This window comes from Haliotis cracherodii, unplaced genomic scaffold (assembly GCF_022045235.1).
Source record: "Haliotis cracherodii isolate W230 unplaced genomic scaffold, xgHalCrac1.p SCAF_5, whole genome shotgun sequence".
Taxonomy (NCBI): Eukaryota; Metazoa; Mollusca; class Gastropoda; order Lepetellida; family Haliotidae; genus Haliotis; species Haliotis cracherodii.
The window spans coordinates 52153082-52174276 of record NW_027266308.1 but is presented as its reverse complement, the minus strand read 5'-3'; the positions used below and the strand labels follow the sequence as shown (position 1 = coordinate 52174276).

The 21195-nt window shown below is 42.2% G+C and overlaps 1 protein-coding gene across 2 annotated transcripts in view; it reads left to right on the top strand.

Annotated features, from left to right (window-relative positions):
• The window catches only part of LOC139442954 (potassium channel, subfamily K, member 16-like), a 45866-nt gene extending 32620 nt beyond the window's left edge, over nt 1–13246 (top strand). The window contains exons 5-7 of one of the 2 annotated variants that reach the window (XM_071223879.1): nt 7990–8162; nt 9323–9412; nt 12675–13246. In XM_071223879.1, coding sequence (XP_071079980.1) covers nt 7990–8162; nt 9323–9412; nt 12675–12818 — 407 coding nt within the window. In that variant the 3' untranslated portion in view covers nt 12819–13246. Of the gene's footprint in view, nt 1–7989; nt 8163–9322 lie in introns of both variants that reach the window. The other variant, XM_071223880.1, reaches the window with a different exon arrangement.
• Nucleotides 13247–21195: the final 7949 nt, after the last annotated feature.

Below are 21195 nucleotides of genomic sequence, written 5' to 3'. Positions count from 1 at the left end.
TATTATAAAAATCCTGTAAAAACAACCGATAATCGTTCTACTGCAGACACAACATGTAAATAAAACAGACAAACCCATTTCAATAATCATAAGAAATATCTGCCAAAATCGAGACCATTGTACTATTCCGACCATGGCATGTGCATGTGTTTCTGGATCACTATCAAATAGTTATGATACCAGGTGTTCGCGAAAAGGTGGGCGTATCCTGCCCCACGAGCGACACCTGTCACAAACACATGGAGGGGTAAGTGAATTGTTCCCCTGAAAAAACGGGAACATGTGGTATACGTCAAACTATGGAATTGCATCCGACACCATTCTTGTCACTGACGCGTCAAATTTAGACAAGAATTACAGTGGACATGTTTAGTGTGTCAAACCTGATGCAAATTTATCGTTACTTTCACACTTTCCTCACATTTCGTGTAATATATATTAACACACAACCGCCTGTAATCGGATGATGGCTTTAGATCGGCGGCACATTATGCAGGATGATGTTGTACTGTAAATCCCAAATGAACTATTTTAAGCTGTTGAATAGAACGTAATAACATATATCCAAGTTGGCTACAGTATCACCACTACTACCGTGCATTATTCATGCAGTAAGTGAGCCACCGCACTTAACTAATTGTTGATGCCCGCTCTTAATGAAATTATGATAAAAGCATTTAAAAATCATGGTTTGGTGTATTATATTGATTTCTTGAGCGACTTTTGGTGGTATTTGCTAATGCTATTACTCATGCTGAATACTACCCATTACGGTACGGTATATGTGCACTTGTAAGTGATATTAAATTATCATCTAATTTTTCATGAACGTAAAGTTATTTTGGGCCACTGGTCCTTCCTTTATTCTGTACTTCAGCATGTATTTATTCTCGGTATCCCGTGTATTGTACAGTAAACTTCGTTTATAACGAACACGCTTATAACGAACTGACGGATATAACGAACCTACTTTTTATCCCGACTATTTGCTGTCTTTATGCTGTGTATATGCTTATAACGAACTACGGTTATAACGAACTAAACTAAGTGTCCGTTTGAGTTCGTTATAACCGTAGTTTACTGTATGACCATTCTGTTATGATAAATGGTGTGGACTCATTCGCCACCATAACTGTTTTGGGCCCGTTTTGGGTTCGTTTTGGGCCTGTTGAGCCCGTCGTGCCAAAACGGGCCCAAAAGACAGCTGAAACATGTCGTCCAATCAAATTACCCCCAAGAGCCAGAGAAGTTCTGTGCTAAATTAGAGACAGGGGGTTGAGATAGTGACGTCACTTTCGAAACGAGACTATTTTGTGGCGAATTGATCGAGGGGGTTTATAATAATAGATACGGTAAATGGTACACTGGATAACCGAGGTGCAGTGTATCTTGCCGGAATATAACCTGTACCACTGCCTTTCCCGAAAATGTGTGCCTTCTGGATTTCCGATGCTCTCGTAGTCAAAGAGTGAGTGAGTGAGTATGATTTTACGCCGCTTTTAGGAATATTCCAGCAATATCACGGCAGGGGACACCAGAAATGGGCTTCACACATTGTACCCATGTCGGGAATCGAAACCGGGTCTTCGGCGTGACGAGCGAACGCTTTAACCACTAGGCTACCCGACCGCCCCTCGTAGCCAAAGAAGTAATGCAGTTGTTTTATTGTACAGTCTCACTGGATGGCTCAAACTTTGGTTTTCATTGCAATCGTATTGAAAAATATATTGGTCTCAAATTTCTGTGGATAATATGTTGAAATTTGGCAGCACTGTAGAAGGTTACAATACATATGGCATCGTTTTGCCATAATTTGATTTTAGGTGATTACATCTTTTTTTATTAGTGAAAAAATCTAATTATAGATAGGTGACCTACAGAGCTACACATTCTTGATGTCAGCCGCCGTGATATTGCTGGAATATTTCTTAATGCGGCGTAAAACCATATTCACGCACTCACGATAAAACATTATTCCCAGACGTAACTATGGAATAATGTAAGGGACATTCTCGCGATCTCGCATTCTCGCGATCTCGACCTTTGGAAACGAGGTAAATATGCCCAAAACACGAGAATGTCCCTTACAGTATTCCAGACGTAACCGACACCACTGGGGTAGCCTAGTGGTTAAAGCGTTCGGTCGTCACGCCTGGGTTTGATTGCACACACGGGTACAATATGTGAAGCCCCACAGTGATATTGCTTGACTGTTGCTCAAATACGTACAATCCATATTCTTTCATTCTCACATGACTTCACTGACCTTGAGCTGATAGAGTCCACGTGTTGGATGTCATGGATATTATAGGCTATGGTTTCACGGTATGTCATTCAGGATATAGACAGGATTACACAAAATATCCGGCTTATATTGGCCTAGGGTTGAAATAACAGCATGGACTTTACAGACCTCGACTTCACAAATACCGCTGGGTTCGACGTTTTCCATGGGGTTTTATTCACGAATGTGTGTGTGTGTGTGTGCGTTCGTGCCTGCGTGCGTTAGTGGCTCTATAATGCTAGTCCACTGACACCGTATACCGACACCGAGCCGACCAGTCCACCCCCTTATGCCGAGGACCCGTGAAGATCCGGATTAGGATAGGTCTTCAGCAACCCATGCTTGCCGTAACAGGTGACTTTGCTTGTCGTAAAAGGCGACTTACGGGATCGGGTGGTCAGGCTCGCTGACTCGGTTGATGCATGTCGTCGATCCAAAATTGCGTGGATCGATGCTCATGATGTTAATCACAGGATTGTCTGGTCCAGACTCGATTATTTACAGACCGCCGTCATATAGCTGGAATATTGCTGAGTGCGGCGTTAAACAACCAACCAAGCAACCAAACGTATGCCGAGCGCCAGGCAGGGTAACAACGGTTTGACGCGGCCAGGGATCGAACCATCGACCTATCGCTCTCCGGGCAGAAGCTTTATCCACTAGACCACGGAGGCGGTCAGCACACCATTTAGAAGTATATGAAAATAAAAAAAATGAAAGTGACAAAACCCTTTCCATAATCAAATGAGGCTGTGCAAAGAACAGAGTCCATTGTACGATTTCGACTATATTACTAGCATGTGTTTATGAATCACTTTAAAAAAGTGATGATACCAGGTGTTTCCTGCCCAACCGGCGGCAACCATCACACAAACATAACACGTGGAAAGGCAGGTCAATTGTTCACCTGGAAAACACTGGAACGTAGCATATGGGGCGGTCGGGTAGCCTAGTGGTTAAAGCGTTCGCTCGTCACGCCGAAGACCCGGGTTCGATTCCCGACATGGGTACAATGTGTGAAGCTCATTTCTGGTGCCCCCCGCCGTGATATTGCTGGAATATTGCTAAAAGCTGCGTAAAACCATACTCACTCACTCACTCACTCACATATCATATCATATGGTGCGAGTCAACATTGGGAGTTGCATCCTGCATAACTGTTGTCACTGATGCGTCAAATTTGGAAATGTGGACCCCAAACGCTGGAGCTACAGGACTGTTGCTGAACATAAGGTGAATGTTGACTGCTGGACAGTTGAAGTCATCCCTCTCGTCATACAGTCTTGTGGACAGTTTTGTGTCACTATGTTTGCATGTTTGTTTATTGTTTAACGCCGCACTCGGCAATATTCCAGCTATATGACGGCGGTCTGTAGATAATCGAGTCTGGACCAGACAATCAAGTGATTGATAACATGAGCATCGATCCACGCAATTGGAATCGATGACATGCATCAACCAAGTCAGCGAACTTGACCACCCGATCCCGTTAGTCGCCTTTTACGACAAGCATAGTCGCCTTTTACGGCAAGCATGTGTTTCTGAAGACCTATTCTACCCCGGATCTTCACGGGCCTGTGTCACTATGAATCTTCATGCATTTATCTAAATATGAAACACTGGTCTCTTATATTTCTAGTTCATTTGGGTAAAGCAGTTGGAGGTAATTGGCTATTTGACCATTAGTTAACAGATCATCAATATTCATCAAGCTTAAGTTGAGGTTCTAAAGGAAATGTTTTTTTTCTGAGGAAACAATGTTGTCCACTACGCTACGTTCATCGTGTGCAAAATACGTATATAGCGTTTTCTTTTCTTATATAAGACAGCTACGCGATAAATCGCAAAGAACAATGAAGAACGAAGCGTGGTTTATTTCGAGATGAGACATTATTCTATCCCGACGTCGTTTTTTGAGATTCGAACATGCCCTTGCAACTTGATGACGTCATATATTGGACGACGTAATTGTTGTGAGGGGAGTGTCTAGTGAGTTGTTCCCCATAGGTTTATTTGGGCAACGCAGATGAACGCGACGGCCGAACCACTGCATCCAAAAGCGGAAGAGATATCACAATCGGTATTAGTTGAAAAGATACAGATAATCGATCGTGACGTGAGGAATATGCGGGAAATACCTGTGCATAAAATGGACCTGTCCGACATTGTCGAGGTCGGATTGTTTTCAGGGAGTCATCATTATTTAAATACGGATAAATAATTTTACATCGGCTGAACAATATTTTGATATCTTATATAAGAAATATCGTCGTTTATTTCTAACACAAAGCACCGAATAATTAATAAACCTCACTTCTCAGAATAGGCAAAAATGCAGTATACCAGACACCTTCCGCCATTCCTTAAAACCGGTTTCCAAGTTTTTCAGACGCCATTTTGTCGCGTCTCTAAAATAACAGGGGGTTTGGGGCGCAGGAACTCGTTATTGGTCAGTAAATGTAAATATATACCTCTTTTATATAGAGGGTATTGTTTCCTGACCAATGACGGGTTCCTGTGTTTTTTTATGGGCCTGCCCTTCCACACAACGGCTTGAATTAAATGCTTTCGTAAGTAAATGTATTGATTAATTACCAAAATAGATATAAAATACAACGTGGCTCCGACGGATGTCACTAATGAGGATATCGCACTCCATAACGGAACTTGTATTTTCGAGTACTGTTTCGATGTTGCTGTCCAATATTCTACGTTAATGCATGGCCTTGATATTCGATTTCAAGTTTTAATCATATTAAACCATACAAATGCAAGCGGGTTATTTTTTCTGCTTATTTTAATCTTTATCGCCCTTTTTTTATATAGTGGTGCTGTCGCAAGCGGCTTTATTTCTAGCATCAAACAAACATGGCGGACAGGTGTATAATGGATATGTACCTTCCAATAATTTTTTATTTATTTTGTCAACCTATTTCTAATGTTTGGGAATGAAAGCGTGACGAAAATCTCTTTTGTTGATGTTGATCTGTTTCTAATTTAAAAACAAAAATAAATCCTAATGAGGTGGAGTTTGTTAGTTGTTATGGTTACTATAATGTTATCGTGACTGCCGCACTCGAGCATAATGTCCTGGGAATAATGAGAACAAAGTTTTTTAAAGTGATTTCTCATAAATGATTTTGTGATATTGATATAACAAGGCTTGTAATGTGCATTAACCATTCTGATTCCCCGCAGCCGGTGTACATTGATTATAATTGACTGGAATCAGCATCAAATCTCCTGGCCTTACCATTTATGTCGGACCCGTGAAGATTCCGGGGTAGAATAGGTCTTCAGCAACCCATGCTTGCCGTAAAAGGTGACTATGCTTGCCGTAAAAGGTGACTATGCTTGTCGTAAAAGGCGACTAACGGGATCGGGTGGTCAGGCTCGCTGACTTGGTTGATGCATGTCATCGATCCAAAATGCGTGGGTCGATGCTCATGATATTAATCACTGGATTTTCTGGTCCAGACTCGATTATTTACAGGCCGCCGTCATATAGCTGGAATACTGCTGAGTGCGGCATTAAACAACAAACCAACCAACCAACCAACCAACCATTTATGTCGAGCAGTAGTCCAGGAGTTCCAGCCTTTCGGTGTTTACATTTGACAAATTTTGAGGTGGAATCGAGCATATTCTACAATTCTACATATTCCACGAAGATTTTACAAGGAGTCAAAGAGTTTCATACGACTCTTGCCAAAAGTTGTTTGATCAGGATTACAGCATGCAAGGCCTTAGTGAAGCTTTCAAGATATGGCATGGTCTCATTTTCAAATTTGACGCATCAGTGACAAGAATGATGTCCGATGCAATTCCCTATTTTGACTTGTACCATATGATCCCGGTTTTGTTGTTGAGATGAACAGTTGACTTGCCTTCGCGTGTGTTTATCATGGTTACCACCGGTGGGTCAGGATACGTTCACCTTTTCGCGAACACCTGGTATCATCACCATTTGAGTTATTCATGAACACACGCTTATAGTCGGAATCGTACAACGGACTAATTGTGATTGTGACTATGGAAGGGTTTTGTCGTTGTAAATTTAGTATCACTGTGATTCGTGAAGATTCCGGGGTTAGAACAGGTATTCGGCAACCCATTCTTGTCGTAAGAGGCGACTGACGGGATCGGGTGGTCAGGCTCGCTGACTTGGTTGATGTACGTCATCGTATCCCAATTGCGTAGATCGATGCTCACGATGCCAATCACTTGATTGTCTGGTCCAGAATATTTGCTTTTTGTGGCCCAGTCGTCTAAGGCGCCGCGATTCGCTGTGCAGAGTTGCGTCCCTTGGGCACGCCAGAAACCTATGATTGTGAGTTCGAATCCCGGTTCGCCCCGATTATGTTTCTAGGTTTATCAGCACCATACCCGAGTTCGTGGGTTTCACCGAAGTGGTAAACGTCTGAAACCTGCATCACTTCGGGCTTTCCTCTCACGTTAAGCTGACACGCCCCGATATAACTGGAATACTGTTAAAAGCGGCGTTAAACCAAACTCACATATGTGGCGTTGAATAACAAACAAACATTGGTATCAGCTGGATTCATAAACACATGCTCATGATATGGTGGGAATCGTATAATGGACTCCGTATGATATCTTGTGATTATGGAATTATTTTGGGTCGCATTTATTTATATCTCAAATATTTTTGTCTGTGGTTTGCATAAATGACTGATGTATAAATATTATTCTACCATGACATGGGTAAATACCTGATTCTGATCGGTTAATCAAAGTCATTCAGACGTGCAAAATCACGTTATACAGGTCTTCGGCTCGCGTTGTGTTTTGAATTAAATTTAGAGCTGGTAAATTTGAAAACAAAGTAGGTTTATCTCCTAATAGTGACACTTTCACTGGAGTGGCCTCGTGAGCACATACAGGACGATGAGGCTGGTTACGAACGCTATGTTTTCGAGTTTGGAAATCTCTAAGATACCCAAGTCGCCTATGTCCGGAAGAGGGGCTTGAGTCACTGTCAATACTTCACGGGTCTGTATGCACTACGCTCCTCCTCCTGCATCACCCGTGAATACATACGTCCGCTTTGCGATGTAATATACTCCCTTGATTTTGCAATATAAAATGTCAACTACCTTAGCGCTCGTTGGTTTGTTGTATAACGCCGCACTAAGCAATATCCCAGCTACATGACGACGATCTGTAAATAATCGAGTCTGAACCAGACAATCCAGTGATTGACATCATGAGCATCGAACCACGCCACTGGAATACGATAACATGCTTCAACCAGCCGAGCCTGACCACCCGATCCCGTTAGTCGCCTCTTACGACAAGCATAGTCGCTTTTTACGGCAAGCAAGGGTTGCTGAAGACCTGTTCTACCCTGGTACTTCACGGGTCCTCTCGTTGGTATCAGGATTTTGCTTGATTCGTTAGTAACAGAAAGCTACTACACCGGAAAGCGGCCATATGTATTTACGTGTGATGGAGAAATGTAAATGATACAAACCCGTCAAGTATTGACGTGGTTGAGGTGGTCATATTAATGTCTCTCAGACCAGGGCCCACTTGCACAAAGCGATCTTAGCCCAAAGACTATCGTAAGCCTATGTTAAAGTATGGGAGTTACAATCATCTTAGCACTAAGATCGCTTTGTGCAAGTGGGCCCAGGTGTGAAAGTAATGATCATGTACTCACACTGCATATTCCCCCAATTCAGGTATTCACGAGAAGAAGATATCAGCAGGCCCGGCCCGTGATGCGTATGAGATTGCGGCGTATGTTTGGATCCTTCTTGGGTTGTCCTATCTGTCTCTGGTCATCAAGTACATCACAGACGTGCTGGTTCAGAACGCCTCCAAAGTGGAGAGGAAAACACTAAAGAGATTTGAAGTAAGTTGGGCATTTTTTGCTTGTTTTATCTATTAACGAAAATGCACAAAACATTTTTTTCTTGTTTTGTATCCTATCTTGTAAAATTTGTGTTATGAAAAAACTCCAACTAGATCAACAAGAAAAGGGAAGTAACGTGGTTTTTAATGAACAAATTCATGTTTTCAATTGTATAAAATTTAAATTTCGACCATGTACTCATTTCTTTTCGGGGTTTTTTTAAATTTCGCAGACGGTATAAGACAAAAAGTGTGTTCGTGTTAGTTCAAACCCTACAAGCCAGACAAGCAAACAGATTCGATAGTTTAGTACACAAAGGTTTTATAGTTAATTATGTGCGACTACCGTTTTGTTGTTAGATTTCTTTTTAATGCAGGACCACATGCTTAATACCAATGCCAGTTTTATATGAAAATGTTGATGTGAAGCATATTTCTTGAAGTATTTTTCTCATACCAAAAGACAATGTTATTCATCTTCCACGAGGTGGGATATTACACCTTGTACTTACGGACATAACATACTGTTTTTTGGTCCCTGGCATTTGCTGTATATATCCTATATATATGCTTATAATGAAGTACGGTTATAACGAACTAAAATTAGTGGTCCCCTTGAATTCGTTATAACCGTAGTTAACTGTAATTCAGATATGTAGTTTTCTGGGACTAGCTGTGATTAATGATAACAGAAATATGAATACGAAAAGGTAAATGGGCTGTTTTATCATGTCTGATCCATACATTACTGTATTTATCATTCGTCAACACTCGCCCCTTTCCGTAACCTGCAAGAAGATTCGGCTTGTCCCGGAATAACACGAGTTGGTCACGAATGTGTATTTATATCTCTTTGAGACTTTAGTCGGGTGAACTAAAAAAGAGACATGTGGACAGTTGATTTTCATGTATACGCTTTTGTGTCACGATTACTTCAATTTCCACGTGGCGTATCAAAATTGCGTTTATGTATATACAAAGGAAATATAACCTTGATCGTGGTGGGATATTGCTAATTCACTACCTCACTAATGCTCACACAGTTTTGATCCTATTTGTATTATCATTTATTAGCAATTATCAGGGAAAATAGGTTGTTACTCATAGATTATACAAAATACACCAGACCCTTGTCTTTAGTTATTTTCCATTTGCTTTCAGAATGAGATTGGTCGCTTGGACGAACTTAAGAATGGCGTGGTACCAAATTTGAGAAAAAATAAACTCTCCAAGTCTAATAGTACGAATAACGTGAGTACTGCCCACGACAAGAATGTCCAGCTTGTCAGTATTAACCATTTGTAATGTCCATCTTCATCACTGGACCTTCAGTGTTCATGACACGACTTCCACCGCATACAACTTTAGACGGCCTTCAGTGTTTGACATCTGTATCAAGCATTAATTACGCCATGCCAGCGTTTGATCTGATCGGAACAACAACTTTAGACCTCATTGTGTCATAAGTCATCTGTATGAACCATCTATGGTATCATACCAATGTTTGAGCTGATCGGAACGACAAGCATGAACCATCTATAACATCATACCAGTGTTTGAGCTGACCGGGACAACAACGTTAGACGTCCTTAAATCTTATGACATACGTCCTTAAATCTTATGACATACGTCCTTAAATCTTATGGCATCTGTAAAAACCATCTATAGTATCATACCAGTGTTTTAACTTATCGGAACAACAAGCTTTGGCGTCCTGAAGTCATATGGGATCTAACTGAACCATCTATAACATCATACCAGCGTTTGGGCTGATCGGAACAACAAGTTTGGACGTCCTAAAGTCATACGGTATCTGACTGAACCATCTATAACATCATACCAGCGTTTCAGCTGATCGGAACAACAACTTTAGAAGGCCTTATATCTTATGGCATCTGTATGAAGCATCTATAACATCATACCAGTGTTTGAGCTGATCGGAACAACAACTTTGGACGTCCTTAAATCTTATGGCATCTGTATGAAGCATCTATAACATACCAGTGTTTTAATTTATCGGAACAACAAGTTTGGACGTCCTGAAGTCATATGGCATCTGTATGAACCATCTATAATATCATACCAGCGTTTGAGCTGATCGGAACAACAAGTTTGGACGTCCTAAAGTCATATGGTATCTGACTGAACCATCTATAACATCATACCAATGTCTACGCTGATCGGGACAACATATTTAGACGTCCTTATATATTATGGCATCTGTATGAACCATCTATAACATCATACCAGTGTTTTAACTTATCGGAACAACAAGTTTGGACGTCCTGAAGTCATATGGCATCTAACTGAACCATCTATAGCATCATACCAGCGTTTGAGCTGATCGGAACAACAACTTTAGACGTCCTTATATCTTATGGCATCTGTATGAAGCATCTATAACATCATACCAGTGTTTGAGCTGATCGGAACAACAACTTTGGACGTCCTTAAGTCATATGGCATCTGTATGAACCATGTATAATATCATACCAGCGTTTGAGCTGATCGGAACAACAAGTTTGGACGTCCTTATATCTTATGGCATCTGTATGAAGCATCTATAACATCATACCAGTGTTTGAGCTGATCGGAACAAGAACTTTGGACGTCCTTAAGTCTTATGGCATCTGTATGAAGCATCTATAACATCATACCAGTGTTTTAATTTATCGGAACAACAAGTTTGGACGTCCTGAAGTCATATGGCATCTGTATGAACCATCTATAATATCATACCAATGTCTGAGCTGATCGGGACAACATATTTAAACGTCCTTAAATCTTATGGCATCTGTATGAAGCATCTATAACATACCAGTGTTTTAGCTTATCGGAACAACACGTTTTGGCGTCCTGAAGTCATATGGCATATAACTGAACCATCTATAACATCATACCAGTGTTTTAGCTGTTCGGAACAACAACTTTAGACGTCCTTAAGTCTTATGGCATATGTATGAACCATCTATAACATCATAACAGTGTTTTAGCATATGGGAACAACAACTTTAGACGTCCTTAAATCTTATGGCATCTGTATGAACCATCGATAACATCATACCAGTGTTTTAGCATATGGGAACAACAACTTTAGACGTCCTTAAATCTTATGGCATCTGTATGAACCATCTTTAACATCATACCAGCATTTGAGCTGATCGGAACAACAACTTTAGACGTCCTTAAATCTTATGGCATCTGTATGAACCATCTATAAGATCATACCAGCGTTAGAGCTGATCGGAACAACTTTGGACGTCCATGTGTCATGTGACATTTGTATCAGGCATTTATATCATGATGCCAGCATTTTAGCTGATCAGAACACAACCACCACCACCACCACCACCAACAACAACAACAACAACAACAACAACAACAACAAAGACAACATTTAACATCCTTTTGTTTGATTTCAAACAGTAATAACCCGAAACAGCGTTGTAGCTTCTGAAACAACATCAGTATGTGCTCTTATGGTCAAGGTCATATGTACAAAAAACTCTAAATCAACGTTTTAACTGAACGAAACAACAACAAAAGGAAACAAACGTTACATGTCCTTGCAATATGTGTTATGAGACATCTGGTCATGTGTTGTATCAAAAACGTTTGAGGTGATCGAAGATAAGGGAGAGGAAATCTTACTCTTACTCAGTAGTACTCCTACACATGAGTGAGTTCGAGGCCGCAGTAGTTGGTGGATTCACGTGCCTTTGTCAATTTGCTCTGTGAGATCAGATTACAGAAGAACTTTTAACAAACAACGTTCACCACACCTACAGTCAGACAAGGATATGAACGAAGCTGGATATAGCGATGTAACGATCAACCCAATACCACATCCCACTTCGGATATAACGAACGGAACACTTAGGAACTCGATATATCCGGAGTTAATGTACACTGGACTGATTTCATTGTAATGATATCAATGAGATACTGTTAAGGTCGACATTAATACCAGTTTACCAACTCTTTGTGCGCCATGAGTGGACATGTGGTGTACCAAATGTGCGTGGACTGGTTGATGTTTGGAATAAACAGATAGGGAGTTCTTAAACAGAAAAAAACCACAATTCTGTGTACAGTGCCTTCAGTGAATAATGTACCGTGTTTTTGTATTAAGCATGAAATACCAAGTATCACATTTCATTATGTGGCATAAGACACACATAACACCTCAAGACTGGTGATGTTGATTACTTGACTGCGCTGTTTGTCGACATTCGCCTCTCTCCGGAACCGCCACGGAATTACCCGAGTGTTCACGAATGAGTTCTTTATATGTGAAATAACAATGACGGATAACTTTGTTTCAGTCAAACAAAGAAAGCATTTGTTTGATTGGACGCTCATTTAGATGAAACAGAGTTGATATACTTTCTTGACAGTATACTTATGATTATTTCTATAATTACTGTTACCATCATCATGTCAGTTAACGTCAATTTCGGATTATTATTATTATTATTATTATTATTATTATTATTATTATTATTATTTACAGATTAAAATACAAAATGCAGCAAAATGCGTTTCAGTGATCTTGGCACAGTCACGGTGCTTAGTCTCATCATCAGTTCAGGGTCCTTGTCCCCTCTACACGCAGCACAGACAGCGAATGGGACTTCTCCCAGGAAGCGCTGCGTAGTCAAACCCACCCAGAACCTTTCGGAGAATATGAAGACTCCCCAACACTGCAGCCTTCTGCATTACCCAGATTGTCAGAAGGGCTGTATTCCTTTCCAAACTCGGGTACTCTCCAAATGTCAGTCAACAGATTGGGAGGTACCAAACCTAAGGCACCGAGAACAATGGGGAGTCGTACAACTTGGTACTTGGGATGGAAGCGTGACATTTCGAAAGCGAGGTCTGCATATTTGCTGTGTTTTTCCTCAATCTTGTCAATAACATAAGTGTCAAAGGGGACAGAAACCTGTGGTTGTTGTTGTTGTTGTTTTTGTTGTTATTATTATTATTATTATTATTATTATTATTTAGAAGGTTCTACTTCAAACCATGTTCACCACATGACACCTTGTGTAACTATGACGTCTCTATACTAAAATCAGCTACCTACTGTTTGTTGTGTAAAAATCAATTGCGGACTGGCGCGGTACCAACTTTAAGACGAAGATCGATGTATAATAAGGACCCTCATGGGCCGACGATTTATGGATCATAAAAGAAATAAGTAAAACTTTAATATAATTTCCTTGTTTTGATTTATTTCAATTCGAACAGAAATTCAGATTCATATGAATATAGAAATAGTTCAGCAAGAAGGGGAGCACAGTTCAAAACGATGTTATCTATGAGGAAATCCGGGGACACGGGTGGCCCAGTTGTCTAAGGCGCCGCAATTCGCTGTGCAGAGTTGCATTCTTTGGGCACGCCAGAAACCTATGATTGTGGGTTCGAATCCCGGTTAGCCCCGATAATGTTTCTAGGTTTGTCAGCACCATACCCCTCCCTGCTCGTGGATTTCGCCGAATTGGTAAACGTCTAAGACCTGCATCACTTCGGGCTTTCCTCCCACATTAAGCTGACACGCTGGAATAATTGTATTAATTCCACTTGTCTCAAATACTTTCTGAGAACATAAACAAAGTCCTTCCTTGATTGTGTTAAGTATTATGGTTAATCTATATGACAGTGATTAGGTCATACATTTGGGGGACCCTGCAATATCTTTCTCGTTGTACGCATTACATTGAAGCTTTGGAATCCATTCGAAAGAAGAGTAGTCATGTCTTCAGGTTTTTAAGTAAAGCCAAGAGTCGATAGTACAGGTGTGCTGATGCGTGATGTACTGGTGCGTGGTGTACTGATGCGTGAAGTACTGATGCGTGGTGTTTTGGTGCGTGGAGTGGTGCTTGGTGTTATGGTGTGTAGTGCGCTGGTGCTTGAAGTACTGATGGTGTATTGGTGCGTGGTGTACTGGTGTGTAGTGAAATGGTGCATGGTGTACTGGTGTGTGGTGAAATGGTGCGTGGTGTTCAAGGGTGCGTGGTGTACTGGTGTGTGGTTCACTGATGCGTTGTGTTATGGTGCATGGTGTGCTGGTGCGTGGTACACTGATGCGTGGTGTACTGTTGCGTGGTATACTGGTGCGTGGTGTTAAGGTGTGTGGTATACTGATGTGTGGTTTCCTGATGCGTTGTTATGGTGCGAGGTCTACTGATGCGTGGTGTTATGGTGCGAGGTGTACTAATGCGTGGTGTTATGGTGCATGTTATACTGATGCGTGGTGTTATGGTGCGAGGTGTACTGATGGGTTGTTTCCTGATGCGTGGTGTCATGCTGCATGGTGTACTGATGCGTGGTGTACTGGTGCGTAATGTTATAATGTGTAGTGTACTGATGCGTAGTTTCCTGATGCGTTGTGTTATGGTGCGAGGTGCACTGGTGCATGGTGTACTGATGTGTGGTGTACTGATGCGTTGTGTACTGCCGTGTGGTATATTGATGCGTGATGCACTGATGCGTGGTGTACTGATGCGTTGTGTTGCAGTGCGTGGTGCACTGATGTGTGGTGTACTATTGTATGGGTACTGGTGTGTGGTGTTATGGTGGGTGGTGTACTGATGCGTGGTGTACTGGTGCGTAATGTGCTTGTGTGTGGTGTACTGATGCGTGATGGACTGATGCATGGTGCATTGATGCGTGATGTACTAGTGCGTGGTTAAGTGATGCGTGGTGTACTGATGCGTGGTGTACTAATGCGTGATGTACTGATGCGTGATATAGTGATGCATGGTGCATTGATGCGTGATGTACTGGTGCGTGTTTTAGTGATGCGTGATGTACTGATGCGTTGTGTACTACTGCATGATGTACTGATGCGTGATGTACTGGTGCGTGGTTTAGTGATGCGTGCTGTACTAATGTGTGATGTACTGGTGCGTGGGGCATTTAGCGTGATGTACTGGTGCGTGGTTTAGTGATGCGTGGTGCACTGATGCGTGATGTTCTGATGCATGGTGTTCTGATGCGTGGTGTACTGATGCGTGATGTACTAATGCGTGATGTACTGATGCGTGATTTACTAATGCGTTGTGTTCTGATGCGTGATGTACTAATGCGTGATGTACTCATGCGTGATGTACTCATACGTGGTGTTCTGATGCGTGGTGCACTCATGCGTGGTGTACTGATGCGTGATGTTCTGATGCGTGGTGCACTGATGCGTGATACACTCATGCGTGGTGTACTGATGCGTGATGTACTGATGCGTGGTGTTCTGATGCTTGGTGTACTGTTGCGTGATGTACTAATGCGTGATGTACTAATGCGTGATGTACTGATGCGTGATGTACTAATGCGTGGTGTTCTGATGCGTGGTGTACTAATGCGTGGTCTACTGATGCGTGATGTACTAATGCGTGGTGTACTGATGCTTGATGTATTAATGCGTGATGTACTGATGCCTCATCGGTGTGCATAAACAGTTTAATACTTTGATAGTTTAAAAGTTTGATTATTTGCTATCATATTAACTTCCTCATTACTGGACTAGTTTGTGTGTGTTTACAAGGTCTGTCCAGTGATTCATACAGCAAACGCGTTTTTTTTAAACTTAAGCAATGCAACGGCTTACTGAAAGCCAACTTTACGCGCCGTGGGTATGCTGCAAACAGAAAGTGGCGCAAAAGGAAAGTTGCCAGATAGTTAATCGAAACATTATAGTATCTCTTTGGAGGCGTTATCTTCAGCAGGGCAGCACTCATGACATGCCATGGGCCGGTCGTCCACGTGTGACGTCATGTCAGCTAGACAGCCATATTCGGATGGTGCATCTACAGAAACGTCAATGAGGATATACAAACCATGACTAGATGGACAAATGTGACTGGTTTGTGACACTCATTCCTAATAAGACCAAACTGAAGTGGAGCGAGTGAATGCCATTTTACGCCACAATCATCATTATTCCTTGCAGCTCTGTCACGGCGGTCTGTACGCGCTCGACCAGAGGCCAGGTAATCCAGTGATTGACGTTATACGTTATCGAAGATACGCAATCAACCCAGTGACCGAGTCTTGCCACCCGATCCACGCCTTTTCAAGACAAAGAGTGATGGAGGACTATTCTAACCCAGGTCCTCGTCGGGCAAAATGCAATAGGAGAAAACAATTACGTTTAAAGTGATGAAATACGGTACACCCGCAACAGCTCGACAGAGACTTTCTTCTCGATAGTGATCCATATATACACAAATATAAGGAGAGTTTCGTCCCTTAGTTCTGCCAGGATTTGCTGTTGCGAGTTTTATATTTCATATTCACCCTTATTTCGTCTGTTTGAATGAATATTACTCGTTAGGGTTTGTTTGTTTGTTTGTTGTTTAACGCCGCACTCAGCAATATCCCAGCTATATGACGGCGGTCTGTAGATAATCGAGTCTGGACCAGAAAATCCAGTGATTGATATCACGAGCATCGATCTACGCAATTGGGATACGATGACATGCATCAACCAAGTCAGCTAGTCTGACCACCCGATCCCGTTAGTCGCCTCTTGCGACAAGCATACCTGGCTGAAAACCTATTCTAACCCTGATCTTCGCGGGTCTCATTCAGAAATAAAGATATGTCAAGATATGTAAAAACTGGTTATTAAGTGAAGAGTTCAGGCTTCAACAGAAAACACGAAAGAAATCGGTGTATTTAACATTTGAAACCCCAAACTTGGATTTAGATTCGGAATAGCGCCATCAAACATATCGGTAACACATGACATTTACCTATTCATTACTATTCAGTGTAATGCTTATTGCCTGTTATAACTTACCCATACATCATGTGTACGTGACACATTAATGAGTGAGTGAGTGAGTATGGTTTTACGCCGCTTTTAGCAATATTCCAGCAATATCACGGCGGGGGACAAGAGAAATGGGCTTCACACATTGTACCCATGTCGGGAATCGAACCCGGGTCTTCGGCGTGACGAGCGAAAGCTTTAACTACTAGGCTACCCGACCGCCCCGACACATTAATGAAATATGTACCAGTAAGCATTGATGCATCTCTTCCGTAACGTTATCGCCGTGTCTGCCATCAACGCTTCCATAGTCATGCCTTCATAAAGCCTATTTCAATGCATTTGTCATTTCGCTTGATATTAATTCCCATGCTGATTCTCTGTAACGTATAACGTCTCTGCTATATGGTGAATTAATGCAAATCTCCAGTATGACCAGGTATGAACTACTTTGTATGCAGATAGTGGCGCCTGATACCAAACCTAAAATATATCACTTATTTAGCAATTCACCAAATGTTACGTACCATGTGTAGGTCTTCATTCATCTCGTCAAATGCATGGATGGGCATTGTGTACAAATCAACTCGCTCAGCAACAACTTGATGAATAGTTACAAGCTTGAGACCATGTCATTCTAGGCTTCGGTTGGCCTGCACAGACTGAGCGAGTTTAAGGTCGCTTTTAACAGCGTTCCTGTTATATCACGGCGTGTTAGTTAAATGTGGGAGGAAAGCCTGAAGTGATGCAGGTCTTAGACGTTTACCACTTCGGTGAAACCCACAAGCACGGGTTTGGTGCTGACAGACGTTGAAACATAATCTTGGCGAATCGGGATTTGAACAAAGGGTTCTGGCGTGCCCAGGGGACGCAACTCTGCAAAGTGAATTGCGACGCCTTAGACGACTGGGCCACCTTCCCCCTGGCCTACACATATTGGCATCGACATGTCTATACAGTTGCAACATTTGGTTTATTCTAACTGGTGTGGTGGGCGGAGTGATTCATATGAATAGCCACGCTGTGCATTCAACAAGCTGCGATGGAAACTAGAGCGCCCTTATATCTATGTATCAGCTATGGTGTAATGTTACGGAGCGGAAAGAATCCTAGTTGACACTTGGTGTTATACCCGTCAGATACCTCGACATGGTCGACATGGTCCATGACTTCAATAAACCAGGTTTTGTTGTCCAATGTCCATCAACCTTAACTATTAACGCAAACGTGCAGCCATCCTCGTTAATCCAGGCTATTATCTCTACGTTCTGTTATGATAAAAACCCTGGTTACATTCGCTACCATGTAGCTTCGTTTTGGGGATGTGACATCCGATCTGCTGCCTCCGTGGTCTAATGGTAGAGCATACCAAAAGACGTTAAAAGATGGTACTTGTTGTTACCCTGTCTGGCGCTTGGCATTAAGGGGTTAAAACAAGGACTGGTCGGCTCGGAGTCAGTATACTGTGTCTGAGTGGGGTATTCATGTTAAACTGCGGCATGGTATCTCAGTGAGCTAGCACGATAAATCGGCATCAGTCCGGACTAGTACAAGCAGCCACACACACACACACACACACGTGCATGCACGTCGCTATATAAGTGCAGTAATCTTGGACTCGACGTAAAACCCAATTTCACCTCACCTCACCTCCGATCTCCATAATTCTTATCAAGAACTTCGTATAGAATTCTCTGGCGTGTAATAGGTTTTAGCGTCGTGTCATTCGAGGCAAACTCTCAACAAAGCTAGAAGCCGGGCCCCAGTCCATACTATCGAAACACCTATATTCTAACACAGACTAACGATAGTCGTAACGCTAAAATCGCTTTGTGGCTCGAGGTGGTTGATACAATAATTGGATGGAATAATTGAATATGACATACCGTTTTGCTGTCGACATGATATAACCTACGAATTTAAAAGTCGCATATAACAAGGTATATGCATTAAGAGATTATCCACTACTCTATATGCTGTCATCCAACAAAACCAATCTGGTTAATTTGCTTCAGGCTGTGTCACATTATTGCGCCAGTGCTTATCGCACACCACCAGGCCCGCCGCAGCACTGGGGTTCAGCAAGGAGCTCACCACTGCCCACGACTCTTTAAATGCCTTTGTAACAACTTTAGTGTTTGCTTCGAAAAGATAAACAAAACAGTCAGCTGAATTAAAGCAGCCATATGGTTGAACAGATAGGTCTAGCTCAGCCATTAGTGGAGCAGGATATTATTAAAAGCGAAGACCTTGACTCGATGAGTACAATGTATGAAGCCTATTCTTCCCCCGCAGTGATATGACCAGAATATTGCAACACGTGGGACAAAATTGTAATCACTCACAAACCGTGCGTGTAAACTAAAACCAGGGCTAATTTTTATAGCTCATATTGTCACAGATATTATGCCACAAAAAATATCCCTACGATCAAAACTGAAATACAGATGGGTTGATGGTTAATGTGAGAGTTCTGTAACCGCAACTAGTGAGTGAGTGAGTGAGTATGGTGTTACGCCGCTTTTAGCATTATTTCAGCAATATCACGGGGGGGGGGGGGGGGGGGGGGGGGGGGCACCAGAAATGGGCTTCTCTCAACTAGTTAGTGCGCAGCTCACTTTCCAAATGGCATCCGCCATGAAACATCGTCATTGTTAAGTCACGGAATATCCAGCTGACGGCATGATCTAGCTCCTGTTACCTAACATTCTCATATGAGGAGACCCGTGAATATCGTAAAAGGCGACTAACGGGATCGGGTGGTCAGGCTCGCTGACTTGGTTGATGCATGTCATCGATCCCAATTGCGTGGATCGATGCTCATGATATCAATCACTGGATTGTCTGGTCCAGACTCGATTATTCACAGACCGCCGTCATATAGCTGGAATATTGCTGAGTGTGGCGTTAAACAACAAACCAACCAACCAACCATATGAGGAGACAAGACTTTGATTAATGTAACGATAAAGAGATCCGATATTGAGGCCATCGTTCATATTGGATTTCAGGTATAATTCATCATGTCATTGTTGCTTGGCGTTCGGGATTTGAGCTGAATGCCCATCCCTGCATTTGATAAGGTGGTCGAAGTAGGCAATGGTCTATTGCGTTATATTGTTAATGGTATAATATCAGGGGTGACCTTCACAAAAATTAATCGCATTACAACTTCGATTTTATCACTGGGGATTTTTGCAGATAGGCAAATGATGTCCATGAATGAACTGCTGCTCTGTAAACGATTCTCCCCATTTGTCACACACTCCGATTATGTCGGTCAAACAGAGGATATGGTGATCAATAAGACAATACAATACGTAATGGAATAATCCAACTAACGCCAGCGTGGTCGCTGAGTGATATCACAGAAACCATTGATATGCGTTAAAAAGTTTAAAGGATTTGTAAAAATAGCAGTTTTCAGTTAGAGAATATTGATCAAAGGTAAAGACAATAGTTTTGTGTTTTAGATAACTGTGTCAACTGCTTACTTTTTACGTTCCGTTAACCCTTTATGCTAGAAGGGCCCATAAATATATGACAATCATCTCGTAGTCTATCCTCGATCATCAAGTATGTTATATTTCCATCCTTTTGCGAAAGTGAGTGAATGAGTTGGGTTTAACGCCGCCTTTAACATTATTCCAGTTATATCACGGCCTGTCAGCTTGATGTGGGAGGAACGCCCGAAGTGATGCAGGTCTCAGACGTTTACCACTTTGGTGAAACCCACGAGCACGGATATGGTGCTGACAACCCTAGAAACATAATCGGGGCGAACCGGGATTCGAACCCACACTCATAGGTTTCTGGCGTGTCCAGGGGACGTAACACTGCACACCAAATCGCGGCGCCTTAGACGACTGGGCCACCCGTGCCCCCCTTTTGCGATAAGTACCCTTGTTAAATTAGCTACCATAGCCTCGTTTCGGAAATGACGTCGCTATTTCTAACTCTCTTATCACTAACCAAGCACAGACTTTCTCTCGCTCATGAGAGCTATTTGATTGGACGGCTCTTTCTACCGCCTTGCCATGCAAATGGAGCTCAAATGTTTGTTGTTTTTTGTTGTATAAGGTCGCACTCAGAAACATTCCAGCTGTATAATGGCGGTCTGTAAATAATCGAGTCTGGACCAGACAATCCAGTGATTGATATCACGAGCATCGATCTACGCAATTGGGATCGGTGACATGCATCAACCAAGTCAACGAGCCTGACCACCCGATCCCGTTAGTCGCCTTTTACGACAAGCATA